The sequence below is a fragment of the Larus michahellis genome, chromosome 2 (assembly GCF_964199755.1).
Source record: "Larus michahellis chromosome 2, bLarMic1.1, whole genome shotgun sequence".
NCBI lineage: Eukaryota > Metazoa > Chordata > Aves > Charadriiformes > Laridae > Larus > Larus michahellis.
This window is the reverse complement of record NC_133897.1, coordinates 22,372,868-22,396,648: the sequence shown is the minus strand read 5'-3', so window position 1 is coordinate 22,396,648 and position 23,781 is coordinate 22,372,868. Positions and strand designations below refer to the sequence as shown.

At 37.1% G+C, this 23,781-nt stretch overlaps 1 protein-coding gene across 1 annotated transcript in view; it reads left to right on the top strand.

Annotated features, from left to right (window-relative positions):
- MALRD1 (MAM and LDL receptor class A domain containing 1) overlaps positions 1–23,781 on the top strand; it is a 269,347-nt gene that overhangs the window by 37,505 nt on the left and 208,061 nt on the right. The window contains exons 9-14 of the mRNA XM_074574506.1: positions 1,896–1,988; positions 4,182–4,389; positions 11,221–11,367; positions 14,364–14,473; positions 19,513–19,680; positions 20,733–20,853. Coding sequence (XP_074430607.1) covers positions 1,896–1,988; positions 4,182–4,389; positions 11,221–11,367; positions 14,364–14,473; positions 19,513–19,680; positions 20,733–20,853 — 847 coding nt within the window. The remainder of the gene's footprint in view (positions 1–1,895; positions 1,989–4,181; positions 4,390–11,220; positions 11,368–14,363; positions 14,474–19,512; positions 19,681–20,732; positions 20,854–23,781) is intronic.

Genomic DNA, 23,781 nt, shown 5'->3' with positions numbered 1-23,781 from the left:
TTACTGCTACAAGACATTTATATTAAAATAATTTTGGGAGGAAGGTGGTTATGGGGATGAGTACCTAAGCTGTTAATTGAATGTGAACAAAATTATAGTATCCAGATGCATCCAATCAAATAAACAGTAAATGTAGAGTGTTCCCACAAGGTATACAAACGTGTTGGAAGGGTTTGTATATGTACTTGTGGGGGAATACATTAACTAAAGTATTTCTAAAAGCAGATATTTAACCACAGGCTATGGTTTTAACCTGCCACGCATGGTTCCTAGTACATCATTCTTTTCTATGACTTATACGTGGCTATTGTAGGCTAATAACATTAACAGATTTTCTTTGGAAGATGAATTATTTAGCAAAATGAAGCCAGTTTTATACGGAATGAAGTGTCTTGGACATTGAAACACTCTTGCTGAATATCTATCATGTGAACAAGTTGACAAATACTTATATCCTATACTGATTTTTATTTCTGAAATCAAGTACATCACGTGGTTTATCCAAGTTTGATTTCTTATGTCATTTAGTGTTTGGAATTATGATATTGGCTTGACACTGTCCTGCAGTTTTCCAAAATTGATCTTTGAATGCATGTTCAATAGAAATTTAGCCTTCCAGCTTTGTTAATATGTCAAAAGAGTTGAAGCCTTGGTAGGAAAAGAGCATAAGTAATTGGCTATTCATCTCAAATCATATCATTGTTCTGCTGGCTCAGACCTCGTGGTCTATCAAACAGTAGACAGCATCTTCCTCCTCTTTTTTGTATTGCAAGACAGGAAAAAAGATAACTGTCTTTGTCTATAGTATTGATAACATTTCACATACCTATCATATCCCCTTTTATTCATCTCCTGTAAGGTAAATTGATTTTATCCTTGCAATTTCTCTCCATACAAGAGACTTTCCATTTCTCTTATCCTGCTTCATATCTTTTTCTGAACTGCCTCTAATTCTGTAATATCCTTTGTGGAAAAGGTATGACTAGTAATTCACACAGTATCCTAAAAAGGGTCTCACTTGTAATACTTGTAATGGAAAGTCTGTTTGTATGTATAACCTATATTAACTTTTCCTGCGTTTTTTGTTTTTTTTTTTTTTTTTTTTCTGTCTTTCTGGTTTTTCTCTATTTTGGAGCTGATTCTTGAAAAGATTTTGTTTAGGGATATGAAGTTCACATTGCTGCATTTCTTTTCTTTATACTGGCCTCGGCATGTTCCGGTTAGGATCACAAGCAGAAGCAGAATGAGTGTTAACTGGTTTTGTCAGATTAATGAATCAAGAGGGCTTGGAGTGCAGCATGAAAGGATATGCCTTACCATATTTGACACTCTCACTGTTATCCTTAGGAGGTGGAGTGAAAATTGGGATTGAGGTAACTCAGAACATGTCTAGGACCTCTTAGGTAGTATTTTCCCTGCTTGCTTTACATATTTTTTTAGGAAAAAAAAAAGAAGTTTTGAGCACAGCTGATTGGGTAATTTCGCTGGACCCTAAATTCAGTTCTAAGAAAACTAAATCTAATTATAACACACGTGATATAAGCAGTTATTTATGAAAAAGAAAATATTGTAGAGAGCACCATGGAAACATATTGTTAAATTCAGCAATAACATGGCTTAATTTACATATTAATTCACTTTAATTTTGCCAAGCCAACTCCTGATAATTATGTTATTAACCCGTTTAATCACATTAAACATGTCTTGTGTCCCCTCTCTCTCATGGAGTTCAGTGCGAAGATTGCACGTGAATATATGAAGCTGTCACATAGAGACACTTTGTATATAGTAGTCGTTTGGCTAGGATATGAAAAGACTGAGGACAAAAAAATGGCCTGGATAATTTATAGAGGAACAAAATTTAGCTTTATAACATCATATTCTACATTTTACAGGAGGAACATGTCTTGTGGGAAACCAACATCATGACTAAGGAGGAGTGGGTCAAAGTTGATATACAGCTACCACCACGGCTAGGAAAATTAAAGGTATGAATGAAAACAGCACGTGCTCAGTTTTTGAAGATGTTTTACCTTACTGTTTGTAAAGCTTCTAGGAAACTTAAATATTTGTTAAAATCATAGGTATGCTGAAGGTCTTGCTGTTTTTTATTGCTTCAGTGTGAGTAACGCTCTGGCTATAGCTCAACAAAACATCTACGAAAGCATCATGTTGAAGCTGCTGGTCTTTAATCACATGCAAGAAAATGAATACCAATCTCACCATGTTTTAGTTAGTCATCTGAGGTGTTACTGATTCATTTAAATATAAATACTACTAAGTGAGATGATGTGCATGATGTTTGTGGGATTTCAGTGAGACGATGTAAACCAGTAATTATGAGAGAATATCTTCCCCTTGAATTTTCAGGCATAGAGAATAACGCAAAGTTGCAACTACTTAATTCTTAAATTAATTTACAGGATTCTATTCTAAGTAATTTTACATTTATTTTTCATAATTCTGTAAATAATCATCGTATTTTACTGCCTCAACAATCAGCTGAAAATGTAGTCTCTGTGAAAGGACAAAAATTAAGCCCACTGCAAGAACTGATATTTTGACGTATATTAGAATGAATGCATTTCAGCAAGCTAGTAGGTTATAAGTAGCTGTTGTTGCCTCCCTCTCGTTTTCCAACAAGGACAAGTGTGAATCAACAACCATATGTGTATTAAGACTATCTATGGTATCTAAAAAAAAAAAAGGCTGCTGAGGCGGTGTGTATATATGTAGAAAGCCAAAACTATGCATTCTTATACAAAGATGGCAAGGATAACTTGTTCTTAGGGAAGGAAAGATACTGTCTTTAGTTATGTGACTAAGTAACATTTTCAGTGTAGCATTCTGCTGTTTGAACTGGTAGAGAATGGATATATTAGAAGGCTTTTGTCATTTTGAAGAAATTGTCTCTAGTGGGAGATAATAAGATATATCATTCTTATTGCTTAGAAAAATGCCTCTTGAGATTTCGCTCCAACCTGATTTCCAGGCTTCAGCGAGTGTGTTAAACCATTCTGCTCATGCCCCAAATCACATCTGTTCTAGTTTCCTTCTGTTTCGTCAGATACTCTTGACCAACTTTCCTTCCACTGTGCTTTCTGCCTCTTGCACATGACTGCTTTCTGAGGCTTGTGCTCTGGTCATGTCCCAATCTGTCAAAACCCACAACTCCCTTTTTGATTTGTGCCTCCAACTTCTGCTCTTGTCTCTCAGTGCTTTCTTTCATCGAAATCTTCATCTTTCTGATGAATCTAAGCACCAAGTCTTGCTGCTTTAGCAAGGTAAAAGAAACTTGGAGAGCACAAATGAGGTAATCTCCTTGCTTTGAGACTCAGCAGAGCTGGGCTCCACAGTGGCCAGGAGGAAGAGGTGTTCTTCTGTACCTTCATTGGTCTAATCCAGCTTGAGTAAAACCTAATCAACATGAGGGAACTCTATAGGAGAGAGAAATGCTGCTTGAATCTCTATGTCTGTGCCAACAGCAGTAAAATAAGCAGGGTCAGGGCACAGGCCCAAGGAATGCCATGTGATAGCCCATGTAATTAAAACATTAGCATGATCCCTAGCCAAGGGTTTGACTCAAGCCAATTGGCCATCTCCCAGACTGTGCCTGGAACAGTTTTAAATGTTACCAGCAGTCAGGGACCAATCCCACTGCACAGGCTGAATGCAGCCATCTTATCTGAAGTGGTGGAAGAGATATTGGTTGTTAAGCTACGCTGTTGCGATTGATTTCCTAGGACAGTTCCTAACCCTTTTTATTCACCTGTAACAGAATTTTTTTCTCTTGGTCATCTGCAAAATGAGGCCCTGAAGAGACTTCAGAGCAGAAGATGGCGTAGTTAGGATGCTACGTTTCAGGTCACTCTTCTAACAGCATGAAGTTATTGCAACTTTTTAGCTAAATGGTTATGGGATTCGGAGTTTTTCTTTAAAATAGACTTCTGCTTAACTTCACTCTTGGAATTTGTCAAACATTTAAGTTAAAAATTTTCAGAAAATTCAACATGAGAAATAGTCATACAAAATTTCAGCTTCTGCTTTGAAATTTGTCATGGTTTTGTCATGGAAAGTATCCAGTCCTTTTTACACATAGGACATTACTATTTTATGGAAATAAAAATAATTTTCTCTCTGTTGTCTGTTAATGCGGATATTTTAACTGTAACAATCCACAGGTTATGTTTAAAGGAACACTGCAGAGCAGGGCAGGTTTCATATGTTTGAATAGCATCCAGCTCTTGGACGCTACACCGTCAGAGCCACCAGGTTTCTGCTCCTTAGAAGAATTCACCTGCACTGATGGGCAGTCCACGGAGCCTGGATCAGCCTGTGACTCTCACCCAGATTGTTCTGATGGCAGCGATGAAGATCCAGCAGCCTGCTGTAAGTGAATTACATTGCTTTAAAAGGATACTGTGCTGAAGAGTGTTTTGAAACCTAACAGGTCTGTCCAAGAAATGGCTAAAAACCTTAGTTATTATTTATATGGCTTCTTTTCACCAGAATATTTAATGATGTACGGGTTAGTGACAGTGTTCATAGCATATTCAGTAATGCATTTTTCTTCTTCCTGTTGCTTTCTCTTTCTCTCTCTGGCCTTATCAATATGTTTTGGATCCAGATAACAATTTTTTAAGTGTCTGCAGAAATGCACCATTTTGCATATTTTTTTCTTAAATGTATTCCCTACATACAACGTTTATAACATCTACTTCCCTAACTTGAACAACACTTTATAAATTGGAATTTATTTCTCAACTATTTGGTGTTCCCACTTCAGTAACAGTGTGCCAGAACTGTAGTGAATCATGACTGGGAATATAGAAGAATAATTTTAAGATTTGAAAGGAGGCTGAAAAATAATTGTCCCAGTTGAAGCGTAGCTGTTAATAGTACTAAACAAAGTGAAAATAAAGATAACTCTAAACATTAAACATTTTGCATGCAATTAATTACATTTTCTTATTTTATTTTTACCCCTTTGCCTCGGACACTGGACGTTGACTTTGTGTAACTGAAAGATGAAATAACCTAGATGTAGTCAGTAGTGGGACTCACTCTTGAGATTATTGTTTCTGTCGTACTCATGTGGACAGGTCAGAAAAAATGGAGAGTGAGCAGAAGAAAGAAAAGTCAGAATGGCCTGGGGGTCTCAACACTGTCTTTTTGTGGGACCTCTAGAATTAGGGTGCTGGGGCAAGGACCGATAGGAGGCCCAGCAAGTGCAAAACCCTCTTTGATAGCTTGCCCCAGCGCTCCACTGTCTGCTGCTGTCTCTGCAGTTACCTTTGGTTTACTACGTGGCACTGATTCTACACTAACTCCTAGTGTATTTCAGTTTAAAGAAAATATCACCTTCCGTTGAACCTGAGACACAGGGATTGTGTGCCTCACTCTGCGTTGAGGCATTCTCAGACTGAAGATGTATCGTTTTATTGGAGCAGTGCACAAAAGTACACTCATCCTCTCAAAAAAGGGTGAAAAGGGATGTTTTTCTAAAATATAAGCAGCCCACAGAAGTTGCGTGTTGCTTTGAATACTGGCTGAGAAGAAAGAAAAGAAAAAAATAGCCTTCATTAAAATAACAAGAACTGTTTTTAAATTTGGCCCATTTTAATGGCTAATATTGTCTTGGGTACTTCATACATTTTTCAGGAAGGAGGACCCTAAAGGTGGGATTTAGTTCTGCAGCAGTTTGGTTGGCTTAGAAAATTCAGCTTTCTGACACTTTTTGCAGTCTTGAACAAAAGAGACTTAAAGGAAAAATCATCCTTTATTTCTGTCCTTTGTTCTTTTCCTCCTGTTATGTACATTTTCTACATGATCTTGAAACTGTCCTCCATGGTATTTAGAGTGCACTATATTTATTCACATTAATTTTCAGTAAAAATTCCTGTCTGGTACAATAGTGCATATTTTAGCCTCTATTCTTTCAGGTATTTTAGCGCATCTATCCTTGAACACATCCTCAGTAGTTTCCTTTGTTGAAGTACTCTCATGTGCTGAAAGAGCTGACAGATCTCCATACTGAGCGAAAACAAAAGATTTTACTTAGCAATGTGAAGGATTTCCCTCTTTTTTGAGGATTATCTTTGCTTCATTATAACGGGGAAGGAAAAACAATGTTTCTCTTTGCTTATGTGAACTTGGCATGAATAGTCTTATAATAATGTGATTTTTTGCAGGAACAACCTCTGCCTGTTTTCATAAATATATATTTAAGTATATGTGACTTAAACGTATTGAAAAATTAGGAACTTGTCTAGGAAACACTTATACACATGAGTAACCACCTTTATTTGAGAAGTTTGTTGAAATCAATGACTCTAATGAAGTGATAAATTATGAAATTGTTTTTAGTATTAAACTCTGCATTCTCATTGTCTTATTCAACACCACTTATTTGAGATTACTTCTAAATTTCTTATTTCACCGTGACTGACAATAAGCTATCAAAACCTAGTTGTTATATTCAAAACAGAGAAAGCGAGATACAGTACTTAGATCATTTAAAGGATTAAAAAAAAACCCCCCTTATGCTTAATTTCCTACCTACTGTACAGGATGTTTTGCACCAAATGCCATGCCAAATAACAAATATTTAAAGCACTATATTTAATATTATTGTATATTATTTATATGTAACATACGCAATACATATAAAAACATCACAAATGAATCAGTAGCTGGCAATCCTAGCAACTTGGCAAGAAGTCTAGGATGCGCTTGCTATTTTCAAATGATAACACATTTTGATGCAGCAGTCTTTCTGGAAATTACGTACTCATCAGCACTCACGTAGACTCAAAATGATTGTGGGGTGGGACATCCTGCAGCTCTTTCTGAAATAGTATCACCTTCTGTTTAACTTAATTAGAAACTTCCTTAAAACACCTGTCTTTACCTTGTCTGGTTTTAATTTTGCATTGCTAGTATTATCTTAAATATTCTCAGCCTTTCACAGGATTTGTATAATTTATGTATAGAAAATACGTAGAATGAAGGAAAGTTGTATAATTTTCAAGCCATGTACCTTTTACTGCATTTCATTTACAGTAAAGCAATTTACAATTGCAAAGCCTTGCAACCTTCTATAGCAGATGAACACATATGCAAATCCTTTTATTACCAGTCAACTTTAAAGTAGAAAGAGCATTTTTTTCATCTGAAACATTTTTTTTTACTACACATGTATATGTTTGCTGTGACACATAAATTGTCTGGAATTGTCAGCATCTGTCCATCAGTCTTGTATGTGCCTGTGGAGAAAAAGAAGCTATGCCCATATTTTTTTCAGGGTTCTTCATTGCTTATGAACACTGTGTAGCATTGCCTTTGTTTTTCACTAGAGTGCTTAACTCAAAGTAAACGTACCCTCTGCAGATCCGTGGTCGACATGAGATTCTCTTAACACCACCGGTCTCTTCACCCTAAGCAAAGTACCTGAGTAGTTCCAGGAGGAGAGGAGTCCATCTCACCTAAGAGACTACGGTGTTATGAGAGATGACCTGTGGCCATGTGTGATCTTTCTGTATGAATCCTTTAACAAATTCTAGATAAATAAAACTGATCACAAACTGCTAGGGAATGGTAAGAAGTTATATGCGTAACGCTTCCCTTCTGTAAAATGATGTTAAATGTTGGCCAGAAATGGAAAAATATTAATGACAAACTAATCACACAGAGGTGCTTTGGTCGCTGATCATACAGATAGTTTATATCCCAAATTCCTTAAGAGCTTGGGTGCTGCCACACTGAGCGAGGGTAGCAGCCTTCCTCATTCAATACTGTTAGTCGGGGAAGCAACAGCCTGACGGAGAGACGAGCTGTGTGTCCCGAGTTGTGTTCATTTGATTGAGCTACCAGAGTAGGATTGAAAAGCTTCATCCAGTTGCAGGCTAGCAAAGCTGAAGCAATGTTAGTTGGCTGGTAACTCAGCCTAGCTTTGTTTTTCACCCAAGAGGATCAAGAGGAGCTGGGAAAGGTAGAGTCGTCTAGTCAAAGAAAAAGCATTTCCATTTAACCTCCCACTGCTTTTGGAATACGCGCTGAGTTTCCTGTTTCTTTAAAAAAAAAAAAAAAAAGTGGAAAAATGTTTCATCTTAATTGAAAAATCTTTCCAGTGTATTTTATGACTTTAGTAAGTTCCACTTATTTTTTGAAATTCAAGGAGATGTGTTTGGGGAATGTTTTTTTTTCTCCTGGTTACCTCCTGGACTCATTGCTTTTGCAGAACTGGTGTAATAATTTACTCCTTGACTAGTTGAGATATACCAGTATGCCCATGTGGAAAAAAAAAAAAATATTTTTCAGACTTGGCATGTTATTAAAATGAAAGCAGGTTCCTGATTCCTTTCTGATTTCTTTTCTGTTTTTCTGAATTATAGATAGATGAATGTCCAAAAATGAGAATTAACTGGTTTTGCTTTCAGAATGTGGAAAATTTTTCTGCAGTTTGAATCCAGTGAAATACTCCCAATGAAATGAAAAACATAAGCTCTGATGGTAAGAGGTGCAGTAGGAAAGGACATAATATATCAGAAATATGCTTTACTGTCTGTTTAACTTACATAATTGCAGTATGATTCCTCAAAAAATATAGGTTGTGCAGTCACTTATTTTCCAACTATGGATAGTGAAACACTCCCTATAATCACTTGAAGGTTCAAATAAAAACTTAGAAAAACACTCTGAATAATAAAAATTATGCCCTGTTTTGATGGGAAAGGAACATTTTTTAGAGTTTATAAATGTTTGTGCAATGAAAAACTGCAGTGAGAAACTGTCTTACTTGGATTTGGGTCTCAGTCAAAGTACAGAACTTTTTTTCAAGCTTGATTAAACATTACAAGCACCCCTCAGGTTTTTAGAATTAAGTAGGGATAAAATTTAAGTGAAACTGTTAACTCAGACAACAGGGTTTAACTCACTTTTATAGCCTAGCTGTTCCCCAACATAGTAATACTTTAAAAAATGAAGTATCACCTCCAGAAACTACATATGGTGGAACACTTGGGCTTGGTAAGTGACTCCGGCCCAGTGTCTCTGCATGAATGGATATTTCTGTACAGCTTGTCATTTTGCAAACACAGGTGCAATGAAAAACATGGTCAACATTATCGCGTTTAGTAAACTGGAGCTGCATTTTTTTATTCCCTCCCCCCCCCCCCAAACCAAACCAAACCAAAACTGAAAGCACACTGCCATGAATGTTCTTCCTACTTTTATAACTGGACAAATAATTTGATTTGGAATTGCCTCTTTTTGTGTGTGCATGTCTTTTTTTTTTATATATATATATTTTTTCCATTGCTTGTATATTCAACCTAAAAGATGGTGTTTACACTTTTATTTCTAAATCCATACTATTAGAAGAAATTCCACTAGTAGCTACCAATGTAAAAAATTATGATTTCACCAGACTTCTCTCTTTCCTGTTGACCATCGAGAGCAGTGATGTGCTCTGTCTGATCACAGCCTTGCTGCTTCACAAATTCTTTTAGTAAACAATTTCCAAATGTACCTTCAACAGTCAGCTTTTCACTATGAGCGCAGTGAAAGGCCCTGAGCCTGATACTGAGCTATATTAAATGGCAACAGATCTGGTGTCATCAGGACATGAAAGAAGTTGTTTACATTGTGATAACAACTCTTCTTGCAGTCCTAAGTACCTCTAGTTAAAAGAAAATGATAATAATAAAAAAAAATAATAATCCCATGCTAAATACCTTATTGAGCAGTAAAATATTAATAAATACTACCATATACTCTTTCATATTTAAAATGTTATTTTAACTTTGGCTTGCCATTTTCTTTCCAGGAACAGACTTTTGGTTGCTTACTATATAACAGAGTAAGTTCTTTGTGTCTATGAGGTCATTCATTGATTCTTTTTGGATATTACTATGCAGGCACTGGAGTCAGCTTCTCACGCAGACCTTTTGCAGGGTTTAGGGGAGGCCTGAGGAAAGAGAAGTTTAAGCAAAGAATGTTTGCTTTTTTGTGTCATGTTGGTTCTCTCAAGGCTGCTTAGCTAAGGAAAGCACAATGCCTAGACATAGTACTAATTACCGTACAGCAAAACAGACTTTGATATCAATGTGCATGTTCTACCTTAATGTATTAGGAATTGAAGTCTAATTAACAAGGTCCCTTGTCAAAAGCATGAGAATTCTGTAATGAAATAAGTTAAACAAGTTTTATGTTTAACTAATATACTGCATTAAACAGGAAAGCATGCTCCATCAGATTTTAATGTACATAGTGAATCCAGATAAGAGATATGGATATTTGTGATTTATTTTATATCTTCTGATTTAACCGCTCAAATAACCTCTTTATACTAGAAGACCTTTATTATGGAGCTTTACTACCATAGTGCTTCAACAATGATGCATTTAATTTTGGTTTTGTACAATCTGAGAACTGGAGTAGTACGTATAATCACACCTGAGGCTGATATGGTAGGATAAACGTGCCATGAAGTCTGGAAAGTGCCAAGTATACTTCAAAAGCAACTTTTACAATTGTGATAAGTGACCCAAAGGGTTAAGTATAGCACTTTGTGAAGCTGTTCTGGACTATGAAAGAAAACTCTTAGATTATACAATTTTCTTATCAAAATAATTAATTTAACTCAAGAAATGAAAGAGTGTGTGAGATTGTTAGGCAGTTTAAGCTGGTCTAATCCATACCAACTAGGAAAATGGTCCTTTACTTTGCAATAAAAATTTCTAGGAGACGTAAATAATTCATAAATTTAAATCTCATTTTCAAAAATAAATTAAGTAGAAGCTTAATTCATCTTCACTTTCAATGTATTCAAAGCACTAAATAAATCAGGTTTTTTCCACACATTTATAATTACCTTTCCAGTAAAATTCATCTTTTAAAAATACATAATATTACGTTCATAATCTGTCAGCAGCCTACGCACAGGTCTCATATGTAATTTGATATAGATTATTCTCTTACAGGTGGTTTCCTTCGTGGTTCTGAGCTTGATTAAACAGAGAAGGGCCTGCGTGACTTGCTACTTGTATTCTTTTCTGCTACTTGTATTTCTCATCTGAATAGTCTGGATGTCAGTGAAACATACCGGTGCTTCTTTATGACTCCCTGTACATCCACGTACAAACCAGTCGTAGTTCTGGTGTTAAACTGTTGTAGTAAATTCAACTTAATTCTCTCTTATTATTGTTGTTCTTACAACAGCTAATTACACTATATGTGATTTTGAGACTGACCTCTGTGGATGGAAGCCACTAAGCTTCGATGATTCTGACTGGAACATAATGAAGGAAGAGGCATCCTTTGACAGGAGACTTCCCGGCAGAGGTCATACAACTAATACTGGGCGTGGTGAGATTTCTTTTATTATTATTATTTTCCTCCTTCTCTGATGAGTATTTGTACTTGTAAATGGTGACAGACCGAAATGAAAAACTGATTTGAAATGGATGCTATGCAGTATGTGTGTAACATAGGTAATGTTACAGAAAGCTGGTCTTTTGGGGGCGCTCACTTTTAAATGTGATTTGGTTACTATGCCTTTGTAACCTTCATTTTCTGCTGGGGCAACCAATGAGGTATGAGACTTGATGCAGCCTTAGTTTTTTGAGATTCTGACCTTTGAACTGACGTAGTTAACTTTGTTCGTGCATATCGTAAGCATATTTGTACCAAATATTCACACAGGGACCATTCTTGAAAACTTGATTTGGACAAAATATGACTGTAGCTTTCTGCAGAGTGCAGGTAAATTAATCAGTTTTGTCTGGGGAAAAACAGAGTGAATGTAATACCCTCTGAACTGTTATTCTTCCTTCATCCCATAGCTGCTATATAATGCATTCGGCTGGAAAAAGTTTATTCCAGTAGAGGGTTGTTTTAAAGTGTTTTTTCCAAAATGAAAACGTTATTACAGCGTATTGTATATAACTAAAATTGCCTAGCATGTTTGTCATTGTCAAATAATAGTGGTAAATATTCTGTTACTTCAGTTTTTAAAATGTATCTATTACCCTGCTTCCAGTGGAGATTAGATTACTTTAAAATCTGGGTTACAGTTCAATACCCCTTTAAGTTAAACTTTTTTAACGATGTATATAATTTTACAGCCAGACCTCCACACTTCTCTCCTGTGTTCATATTAAAGGAATGTGAAATATTAAGTATTCCACCTTGAGCATTCAAAGTAGAGGAATTCCAGGATTAAAATTCACCTGAGCAAACCATAGTGGGGTGCGAGTGTGTGTGTGCAAATCCAAAGGCAGTTCTATATAATAACTCTAATGCATGATCATATGCCTTTTTTTTCTATTGGTCCCCAAGTGATGAAGTGCACCAAAGTTGCTATTTGCTTTCCCAGCAGCTATTTGGTATTTTATTTTATTGTCTCTCTAGAGTGGCACTTGGTCTGCATTACTGCATTGTCCGCAAACATTGCTGTCACAGCTCCTGAACTCTCAGAGATCTAGAGAAGGGCACTGATGCACCCATGTCTTTCCCATGAGGGTTATTGCAGGTGCTGCTGAGACCTGAGGTGCAATGTGGTCATAATGAAGGCTGCTGGTAGAAACATCTGCTCTGCAGCCTAAGCAGCACATTAAATTAGCCCATATGGAACTATGTGTTGCTGCATTTAAGCTGCTTTGATACCTGAATCAGTACAAGTTAGGTTCGCATCTTTATATGTTGCTGCAAGCTGAAGCCTCAAGCACATCTTGAGGTTACCATGCAGCACCTCTCAAGCCCAGTAATGATGCATTCCCCATATAAGTTAGTGCAAATGTCTTCCTGAGGTGGTTTTGTACCCATCTATCACTGTGCCTGCTATAGCCACACCATGGCTTTAGAAATTGGCTTCCAGAATTTGAGCAAGTTTTTGACAACATTAAATTAAGGTCCTTCAGGTTGCAACAGTTGCCTCTGATACTGCAGTGTTCATCTCTCTTGTCTCCTGGGGAGGGCAGCAGCAAATTTTGATTAATGAAGATCTTAACAAGGCTACTGTAGAGCCTCAGCTGCAAATTAAAAGAGGATCCTTTGAAGTACTCTTGCATTCCAATGAGGGAAGCTTCCCTGGCGCTGTGGAGAGCAGCACGCCGGTTTGTACAGGGGGCTGTAACGGTCACCTCTTTGTGCCAGCCTTGCTAAAGCGATGCGATTATTCACGTGGGGCTGGGCTTAACCCTCTGCTTCATTACGTATCCATGGGAAATAAATGGCTAAGGAGTATGACTGTGGCAGCACAATAGCTGATTTTCCAAGATGTAAGGCAATATGTGTAATATCAATGCGCAAACAACACCGAGCCTTTAGTGTTGTTTTGCATAGACTTTCATGAAAAAGTCTCAGTATTCAGCGAAGGCAGCACTGACGGCATTCAAAATATGCTGCTTTAGGGCCCCTTGAAGATGTTTATCCTTCCCTACCTTTGTCTGAAGCACATCTGCTGTAGTTCAAATCCAAAGGCAGTTCGTTTGCCAGAGTTCAGATTAGATCTTTAATTAAGCTTTCATCCCCACTAGCACAGACAACAATGTCAAGTCTGTGGACCCCATGAGAAAATATAGCTTATTCCATTGGCTCCCATGGTCTGCAACATTGTTAGCATGCTTAAAACTGGCTGGGCTGCACTGACAGTGAATACTGTACCCTAAAGGAAATGAATTTTTGTTCTAAATTCTGTTTGAACCATTATTTAAGCCAATTAAAATGTGTCCTTTAGGGATCCCAGCTGAGGTCTGTGCTGTTTGATCTCCAGGCTGCTCTGTGTTGCAGCTCCTGCGGTCCCTTCGCTCTCCCCAGCCTGTGCGGAGAGCAGAAGGGCACCGTGCGAAGGTGGTGGGAAGTAGTTGTACAGTTTGGAGGAGGGAGGTCTTAAGATTTTTGCCTAAAGAGGGCAGATAAAATAAATACATCCAGTGTGTCTACCCAGTAATGCCCTCACAGAAGTAACTCCCTTTGCAGGGCTCTGTATTTACTTCCTCAGGTTTAAGCGCTTGCAGGCACCATGACAGGGTGGTCTTGGCAATGTCTGTCCAAATACCCGTTTTTCCTTCCTGCTCTTTCCTCATCTTTGGACTCAGTCCGTTAATTTTACTGTGGAGGAAAGAGACAGGAGCGTTTAGCAATTCTATTTTGTCTTTGCCTACACAGACATTGGTTGCCGCAGCCTTTTACAAGACCCTGCTCGTTATCCACGGAGACTGAACCAGTCAAAGCTGTTTTGGTTGTTTACATTTATGAATAAGCTTTATGTGCCACATAGAGCACATAGTTACCTCTCTGAGGTAGCTATTTGCCATTGGAGCATGACACATTTCTCATATTTCTTTGATTTTTGTTTACAGGAGCATTCATTTACTTCAGTGGATCACATAACATGAACACAAAGATGGCCATATCTCATCTGGGGAGCCCTTTGGTTGTCAAATTGTCCCCTGGGCTTTCCTGCTGCCAGGTAACAGTTTGATATTAACTGTCCCTACCTTTGTAAGCTACCACTCACCTGATGTGCAGATCTGGTATTCTTCGTGCTGTAAATGTTGCTGCTGAAAAACTGGCTCCATTTCAACACCAGTGGAAAGAGCTGGAGACTAATTCTTTGGGAGAAGGGAGATGCAGCAAGCTTTTTACTGCTTTGCTACCAAATTTTAATATCCGATTGTTATTCTTTCCAAAGCATCCACCAGATAACTCAGATTTAAGGCTATGCTTCAGGTTTTTGTATGCTGTGAGAAGCCGAGCTGGACAACAACGTCAGGGCCGTATCAACTCACTGTCAAAGCAGCCTTTCAAGCAAAAGCTGGCAAAGGGTCGCGCTGTCGTCTGTAGGCAGGAAAGGCTCACACATCCAGCATCCCATAGCAGGAGACCTGTGATCTGAAGTCGCTTTATAGATTAACTATGATGGTGTGACCAGAGAGAATTATCTACCATGCTCCAGACACCTACTAAATTTTAATTGATGGTTTGAGGAGGATGCTTCTCAAGCCGATCAGCGCAGAACCGGAGAGTTTACCTTGAAGTGCTTTTTTCGTCAAACATCTTCTGGCTCTGTAGACGATCGCAACCAGCCAGGATGGTGGTTTATATGAGAAACTAGAAGGTTACCTGGAAAAAAATGGGTCAAGAGGGCTAAAAGATAGAAAAATCTTAGATGAAAAACAAAAATACAGTTTTATAACTAGAATGTTGGAATTTTTAATAAAATACATATTTTTATAATAGAATTTGGAGAAATATATTAAATATATATAATTATATTATTAAAGAACATAATACAAGAAAACATTCCTAACTGTATATTCGTTTATCCTTTTGGCCACTGAATAAAGTGAATAGATGTTGTAGAGTTTTACAAGTTTTTTTATTTTTTTCTGAGGCTTTTTTTGTTTTCTATTCTGGAACTTTCCTGAGTTTATGCCATACTGGGAAGAAGTCAAGTAGTGTAGTTACGGTGTTATGTTTTTTCTGCTACTGCATAGTGCCTCCTGATTTAAGAAGTCACAGAGAAGAAAAGGAAAAGATAGGGAGAGATCGCCAAAAATAATTCTATTGTGTTCAGTGGCAAAAAGAGGCTTTAGAGAAACAAAATAAAATTTAGACTGGTTGCTTAATTTTTCAGACCCAACGTAGAATAGAAACTGTAATTTTATGTAGGAAAACTTTTTTCAAAAATAAAAATGCCAGAAAACAATTTGTGGAGGAACTGTGTTTAGAAGGCTCAACAAATATCAGAATTTTATTCCAGCAGGACCTAGGCTTCTCTAGCATTTTTGTAGTGTAAAGAACCTCAAACAAGTGTTGGCTTAGATAAATCTGTCTGTCTTGAGACTATCTGACTTGAACTGTGCACATCAATGAGTCACCAGATCTCAGCTGAATAGTTGCAACTTGCAGCTGAGGAGTAGAAGCCTCTTAAACAATTTAAGAACAGCACCTTGCTGTCGCTTAATGCACTCTCTCAGTTCTTAATGTTCACATGGCTTCTTAGTGTTTTGAAGAATCAGAAATTAAATAGATGCAGAATGAAATCAAGCAAAGTGCTGCTGCAGAGAACACAGAAGGCCTCTCAGCATCCCACCTGAGCCCTGTGTGTTGCATTACTCCCCGGATACCAACAGCCTTTCTAAGCACAGTGGCTTCATTCAGGCCGTTCCATATCTCTTTTGTAGACTTTGATACTGAGTAGATAAGCACCTTTCAAGTTCAGATTAACTTATCTTAGAATTCCTTAAGGTGAACTGGGCACAACTGTGTGTGAATCAATGAATCACTCTGGTTAGATCTATTGCAGAGTTTGGTCTGCATTCAAAACAAATACAAATGCAGCAGGGATGCACATATGTTTCTCTGGTTCAAAGTCAGAAAATAAACTATTTTTCATTTTGAGTATACACGTATGTAATGTATTTAAAGTTCCTAGATTCAACAAAAATGAGGGCAAGTTCTTATCCTGCTATACATGTCTGAAAAAAGAATGTTTTTGAAGACTGGAAGCCTGGCTTTCTGCCACATTTTCCCTGCAGACTTTTATTTCTGGGAAAGAGTAAGGAGTAGGGGTTGCTCATTAGGATGTGTATTGGTGTGTTATGCTCTTTGCGTATAAATGTGAGATGTTGCCCTCTGTTGGATGTCCCACTGAGAGGATAAAAGGATCTACATAAAGGGATCTATGTTTATTAATAGCTTTACAAGTTCTTTGGCTCCAGTTGTTTAAAAAAAGAAAGAAAGAAAGAAAATTGGAGTTGAGGGATAACAGTTTTATATTGTGCCTTGCTGGCTAATTGAAGCTTAGAAGTAACTTCTTTCTGCAGCTTCTTGTAGATGAGTCATTCTGTAGATGTCAGCTAAGAAACATCTTCATTTAGCTCAAGTCTTTGGAGCTGTAGAAGCAAATTTCTAGTCCTAGCCGTCTGCTTACAGCTTTTTAATGGACAGAGTAGTCATTGTAACATAGAACGTGTAGACATAGGGAGGGAGGGTAACTATTTCTTACGTAATGAAAACATAAATTTGTTTGAAAAGCTGTTTTATAAACATAAACCTTACATCTAGATCGCTTAGGGTATAGTTCTTCAAACAACTCATTGGGAAAAGTGTTTGTATACGTGCTTTCTGGTGTGTGGGGAAAAAGTTACATGAAAGTATTTCAATTTATTAATAAGTTTTGAGATTATTTTATATAATACATGATATTCGGTGTGGGAAGAAACACTATGGGAAATTGAGAGACCAAGTCCAACAGCCATGAAGCCAGAAGACATAAAAAAGTAACAGTGTGTTGTAACAAGAATATTTCCACCAGTAACTACGGATCTACTTTGTACTATGTAAAACAAGCAAAGAGAAACCCTCCCTTCATCCATAGCAGAGGTTGTGTCTTTGGGGTATTTGTTAATTTTATGGATTAAGTTCAGGTCCAGAAGTGAAAGGTAGTGAATCCACATGCATGATGATTTTCAGGTTAATAGTCAATGATTTGAATGTAAGGCGTTCTCAAATTCATCAATCCTGTTCTTCAACTTCCTTGGCACACCAAGGGTCTACGGCTTTAACAAAGACGTTAATATGGTAATTTATTGAGGAGAAGACACCTCTCAGAGTCTGGTTACTCTTAAACTAGTACTTTCCTTGAAAGTTATAAATAAAAAGTATGTCTTGGGGACAAATAAGGAGGAGACATGAAAGGGGACATTGTTGGGGATATGGCTGGAGAAGTACCTATGGAAGGACGTGGTCCATCCTAGAGAAGGTATGGCTCTGAGAGGACTGCAGCTACGGGTGACCCATGCTGGGACATGGACACCCCCAAGAGACTGTGCCTGTGGGTTGCATATGTTGGAGTGGGGACACCCCAGAGGGACTGTGGCCTGTCAAAGCCCTGAGCTGAAGCAGGGGAAGAAGAGTAAGAAGCAGTGAACAGAGGAGGGGAACTTGTAGGGAGCACCAGAAAAAAACCCATTGATCACATGCCCAAACTCCTGTTCCACCTGTTGCCTCACCAAAGGAATTGGGCAAGACTGCGTATAACCTGCTGCAAAAATTACGCAAATAAAGACTAGGAAGGGGACAGGCTAAATGTTTGACTTAAACTGCTCTGGGGAGAGGGAAGGAAAGGTGTTTGCTCAACTATGTGTTTAAGCATTTGTTTTCTTTTTCTTTTCTTTTTTTTTTCTCAGTAGCCCAACCAGTCATTAAAAGTTGTTTTTGGTTTTGTTTTTTTTTTTTTAATTCACAGTAAATTAAATAAAAATTACATCACCACCTTAAGGCTGTTTTGACTGTTACAGTCCCTAATATAATGCTTTTCCACAACCTGTAGAGCCTTTGTGTCAGCTATCTTGCTCAAATAGAAGTACTTTAATTGTTTCATGTCTAACTGAAAGCTGGCTAACACATGCATCTGTGTTTGTCCTGAGGCTAAGATGGGTTTTCTTGTATTTGTTATTGTCTTGCAAAAAATACATGTTTCATTTGGCAGTTTGCACAAAATGGTCTGTATTTTTTAACTCTGTTTAAAAGTTGATATAATGTTAAAAAATAAAACGAAACTTTGTCTCTCGTAGTGTGATGATCCAAGATTCACAGTGTAAGATCATATGAAGATAGGCAGAGAATTGGGCAGGAAGATTTTGTTTTACCTTCTTGTTTTACCTTCACAAAGTTTCAAGTATTATTCAAGGCTTTTGCAGGGAAGTAGAGAGTCTGCATTTGAAGTAATTTTAGTCTTTCACGGTGTGAAGAAGCAGGAAGGACTTGGGGAATGAAAAAAAATCTTGGAAAATCTTATTTTTTCCCTGAAGTATTTGTCTGGGTAGTATTTAAAAAAATATAATTAAATGCATCAAGTTTATTCTGTATTGAAATGGAAGCATAGTGAACTGGACTTCTCACTGTTTTCTGGTCTTCTTTGCTTCTTTTTTGTAGCTGCATTCACCTACAGTTGTTGTTTTTTCTTTCCATGTATTGGTCCACTTGTTTCAGATCAATAGATTATTTTAAACAACTGACTTCAGGTAATTTTCAGTTGTGTTGCATGTGGAAATAGAAGATCAGAAAGTTTCTTTTATATAAGCACCTCCACCGTTGCACTTCTGAGCTTAATGTACTTATGAAGCTGTCCTATATTCAGCATTTGTAAAAAAAAAAAAAAAAAAAAAAAAAAAAAAAAAAAATCTTTGAGATGTTTCTAAGTCCTTACTAAGCTAAAAAGAGTTAAGGGATGTCATATCAGTTGGTCTGCATAAGTTGATAGATACAAGTTAAAAGTAAGTTTTAAAAATAAGCTTTACTTTTAATTATGGTTTTATCTTTGGATACAATGCTGCTCCTCAACATGCCATAGTTTCATATATCTCCTTCTTTTGCGCCGAGGCTGTGTTTAGACCTGTCACGTCACTCTGAGTTATAACGTATGTTTATGAGTTGGTCCTGAATTTATTGCAGATTGGTGATATAGTTTTTAAAGTGTTTCATTAAAAAATCTTTCAACAGGTAAGGTTTTGGTACTGGTTATCTCAGGATTCTCAGCTTTCTGTCTTTAAGAGAACTGCATCAGATGGCAATTTGGAAAAACTGCGTGACATTTCAGGATTGCCTGAAATGCAGTGGACAAAAGTGAATATACCTATAGAAAGTGCAGCTGAAGACTTAACTTTTCAGGTAATTAGAAACTACATGTACATTGCTTCCAAAAAGTTACTCTAATTTGGCCTTTAGAATTAATTTACTTTCATAATGAAATATAAAAAGAGAACTTCTGTTCCTTTAATGCTCACATATATAAAAAAAATAATAAATCCATTTATCTCTTTCAATAGATGTAGCTATTAAAGAACATCACCATTGTTTCAGTATTGTATACGTTAGAATCACCTTTTTGTAACAAAAATCAAGTAGCAATAGCACAGTAGATTTTATAAAATGAACGTGCTATAAAAACTACTGATCAGAGTGAGGGCCTAATTATGTTAGCTAAAGGCAGAAGTGCAGATACTTCAATTTGCAGCATTGACTGCAGAAACAATTAGCAGTTTTTGAGTTTCATTTTATTTTTACATAATCTAAGGCTGTTACACTTTACTAAAACTTATAAAGGAACCGTTAGGGGAACCAGCAACTCAAATATAATGATTCAGCAAACCAAAATTCCAGTTTTGGTCTCTTCAATTTATGTCTCATCTATAAAATGGTCTAAAAGAAAGGGCACTCAATTCTCATTATTGGTAAGTTATGACTGAATTTTACTTCCTTTTATCATCCCCTGAATATTTCCTTGTATTTACAAATGCATCCTTACAGTCCCTACATTTACTGTACCACATCCTGTTGACTTCAACAGGCGTAGTATAGAGGAACACAATTAAAGGAGTTGTAAACCACTATATTTAGTAACCCTGAGTAGCTCATTCAAAATAGTGTATAACTTTTAACAGTTTCAGCAGGAAAACAATTCATTCAAGTAGTGATGGCTTTTACCTGTTTAGACTGAAACAAGGTCATCTGGGCTGCGTAACTTTCTGTAAGTGAATAGTTATGGCTTTGACGAATGAGGAATAAATTTCTGACTTTGATGAAATCTCAACTGTAGTTTTTGCTGCCTGGTATTCAGAGTTGGTTGTAGGTAGCAGAAGTAGTAAATTATAAAAAAAATATATATATGTCTTTTTATTATGTCACCTTTAATGAGCTAATTTACTTCTTTGTCTTTAAAGATTATTTTACGAGCTACTGTTCTTACAACAAAGGCTACTGTTGCTGTTGATGACATCAGTATAACAGAGGAATGTGGAGTTGTGAATAAATCCCTTCCAGGTGTCAGCCAAGAACGTGAAGGCAAGTTCTGTTGTTTTCAATGCCTTTTACCCAATGTCTGTTATGTATAACTGTGATTTGACTGACAACTTGAAGATATCTTTAAGGAGGTAGAGGAAAATCTGAGGGAAAAAGTCCATCTGCTCTAATCAATCATCTAAAATGAAGGCTCTCGTCCTGTGTTACACACTAGCTGCTATAAGTAGTTTGCACTAGTTCTGTGAAGTAAGCTGGGGTGGGTATTTCCAGATACCACTTACTACGTAATACCTGCCCACATTCACACTTGGATGTGGAGGCAGAAGCAAAGTATCTTACACATTCCACTGAAGAGCCAATTCCACTGCATTCTCTTTTGGGTAAGAGGGTGCTTACGTCCTTACTGTCAAATGTCTAAGTGCACACCAACCTTGTCTGCGTACCCGCACTGTGTAATCTTGAAGTGCAAACAGATGTAAATATAAAATAACTGTAAACCTCTGTCGAACTGCTGCTTCTGGTCCTCTTGTATATTAATGACTATTTGTCTAAAATGGCATGGGCACATACGCAGACAGTGGTAGTATCGATGGTTTATACCCAGCAGATACCTGAATTTCTTCTTTATTGGAAAATTCAAAGGCATAACAGAAAATTTCAACGTTGTGTTTTTAAGGCTTCTCTGATCCCTATTTACATTCTCGTTGATAGTAGCTAGGTATATGAAGATTATTTGCTTTAATTACTTTCCCTACAACTCCCCTGTTTACCTATCAGTCATGAAGATGCTATTTTTAGAAGGGAGGCATTTTTAAAAAAAGGTCTGTCTGGATAAGAGTATGCGTATTAAAATAAACTAAGTTAAACAAAAAAATCAAAAGCTGCATGTTGTTCCTCTCACTTGCACTCCTTCCAGAAATCTATTGAAGAAAAAAAAAACAATAGTCCTTGGATTTTGGTTTCTCCATTCACTGAAATTCGGGGTGTTTTCTAATATGTGGTTTGAGGTGCAAGCTCCTAATGGTACAACATTAAACTTCTCGCTTCATGGAATATTCATTGTGGGCTGAATGCAGAGAAACCACTGCTACAGCCAAAATTTTTTGTGTAAGACCTGCTCCCGACTGTGGGGCAAACAGCGGGCTGATGTACACAGCACCTCGCCTCTGAACTGGAGCCTGACTGTGTAAATTTAAGAGGGTTTTGATACTTTTTCACACAAGTGTTTGAATATTGTGGAGAGTAAAGTATAATTTAAGAGCATCAGACACTAATATGTTGTGGTGTAATCTAGCTCGCTTCATAGGTGGTAATACATTCTACATGCTGTGTACATTGATATAGTCAAAGAAGACAAAAAGTACTTTTTAGAATTTTATGTATGTGTGTTCTTACTTATATTTTCCTTTCTGAATTTTAAGGGGAAACAGAATTTGCAGATGTTAATTCTTCATCTTTTAACTGCCCACTGGGATTTTTTTCATGTGGGGATGAACAATGTATTTCATCTGACAAAATTTGCGATTTCACACCTGACTGTTCAAATAACCGTGATGAAGCAAAGTGCCGTAAGTGAAAATTTTAAAAATCAAGGTTGTTAGGCTCCTGTGACTATATTTATTTGTCCTATTTTTCCCAGGCTTTCATAAATGTAATTAACAGTAAACGCTCTTGAGAAACAGTTACTCCATTTTGATCTATTCTGATTTTTTTTCCCTTTTATTTTCTGTAGCAACTTCCCTTTTAACATTAAAATCAGAAAAAAGGTCTTTGATTAATTATTTAGTAGAAAGTGTTGTATAAAATGCGGTATTTTATTTTATAACTCTTAAGATGCTCAATATCAGGTACAGTGTTATACCAAATAAAATCTTAATCTGTAAGATATTGGAAGCTGATTCAGGAAATCATTGTAAAATAAACCAAACCGAACTTGTGCACACACCTTTGCACACATGCTCTCACACATACAAAATTACACTAAAAAGATGTGAGGAAAATATGTTACACTTGTACATATTTGGAAATTCTGTGTCAGCAATGTGTGAGATGCCTCTTCTTAAAGGCTAAATGGTCCCTGAGATAGAAAACAACAAAAATGCAGTGGTCATACACTCACATTCAAATTGTGTTTTGTATACTTAATTTATATGTGAAGATACTACAGCTGGACTGGTAAATAAAGCATCTGTGCACCGACATGGTCAAAGATATAATTTAGGCTGGATCAACATTTTCTGTTCGGGTGTGCTGTGACTCCTGTCTGGGCTATGTGCCTAGGTTTTCTCTGCATGGAAACTAACATGTGGGACAATAGAGGGAGGTGGTGTGTCTTGGAGTCCCTCTCCAGTGTACAGTCAGGAAAGAGCTTGGAAATGTTTTGGAGCTTCTAATTTGTAGCCTCAAAAATCTTTTTGATTCATTCCGTTGCCTGCTCTGCATAAGAAATCATGGTCATGCTTTCCATCTTTGAAAATGAGACTCTTGCTTTTGCATTATCAGCTGCTATAAAACCTGTGGTGCATTTTCAAATGGAGTTGCCATAAGCAATATTTAGTTCAGTTGGGTTGTTGGTTGGTTGGTTTTTTTGGGTTTTTTTTTTTTAAAATAGAAAGTGATGGTTTGTAGCATTCTCACAAATAACAGAAATATTGCAGACAAGATCCTTATAGTATTTGCTGATTGTGCTGTGTTGTTGCAGTGGCTTCGGCTGGGTTAGAGTTGACTTTCTTACTAGCAGATATAGTGTTACATTTTGGATTTGAGATGAGAATGGTATTGAAAACGCACTAATGCTTTTAGTTGTTACTAAGCAGTCAAGGCCTTTTCTGCTCCTCGTACTGCCCTGCCAGTGGGTGGGCTGGGAGTGCACAGAAAGTTGGGAGGGGACACAGCTGGGACAGCTGACCCCAACTGACCAAAGGGATATTCCATACCATATGATGTCATGCTCAGCATATGAAGCTGGGG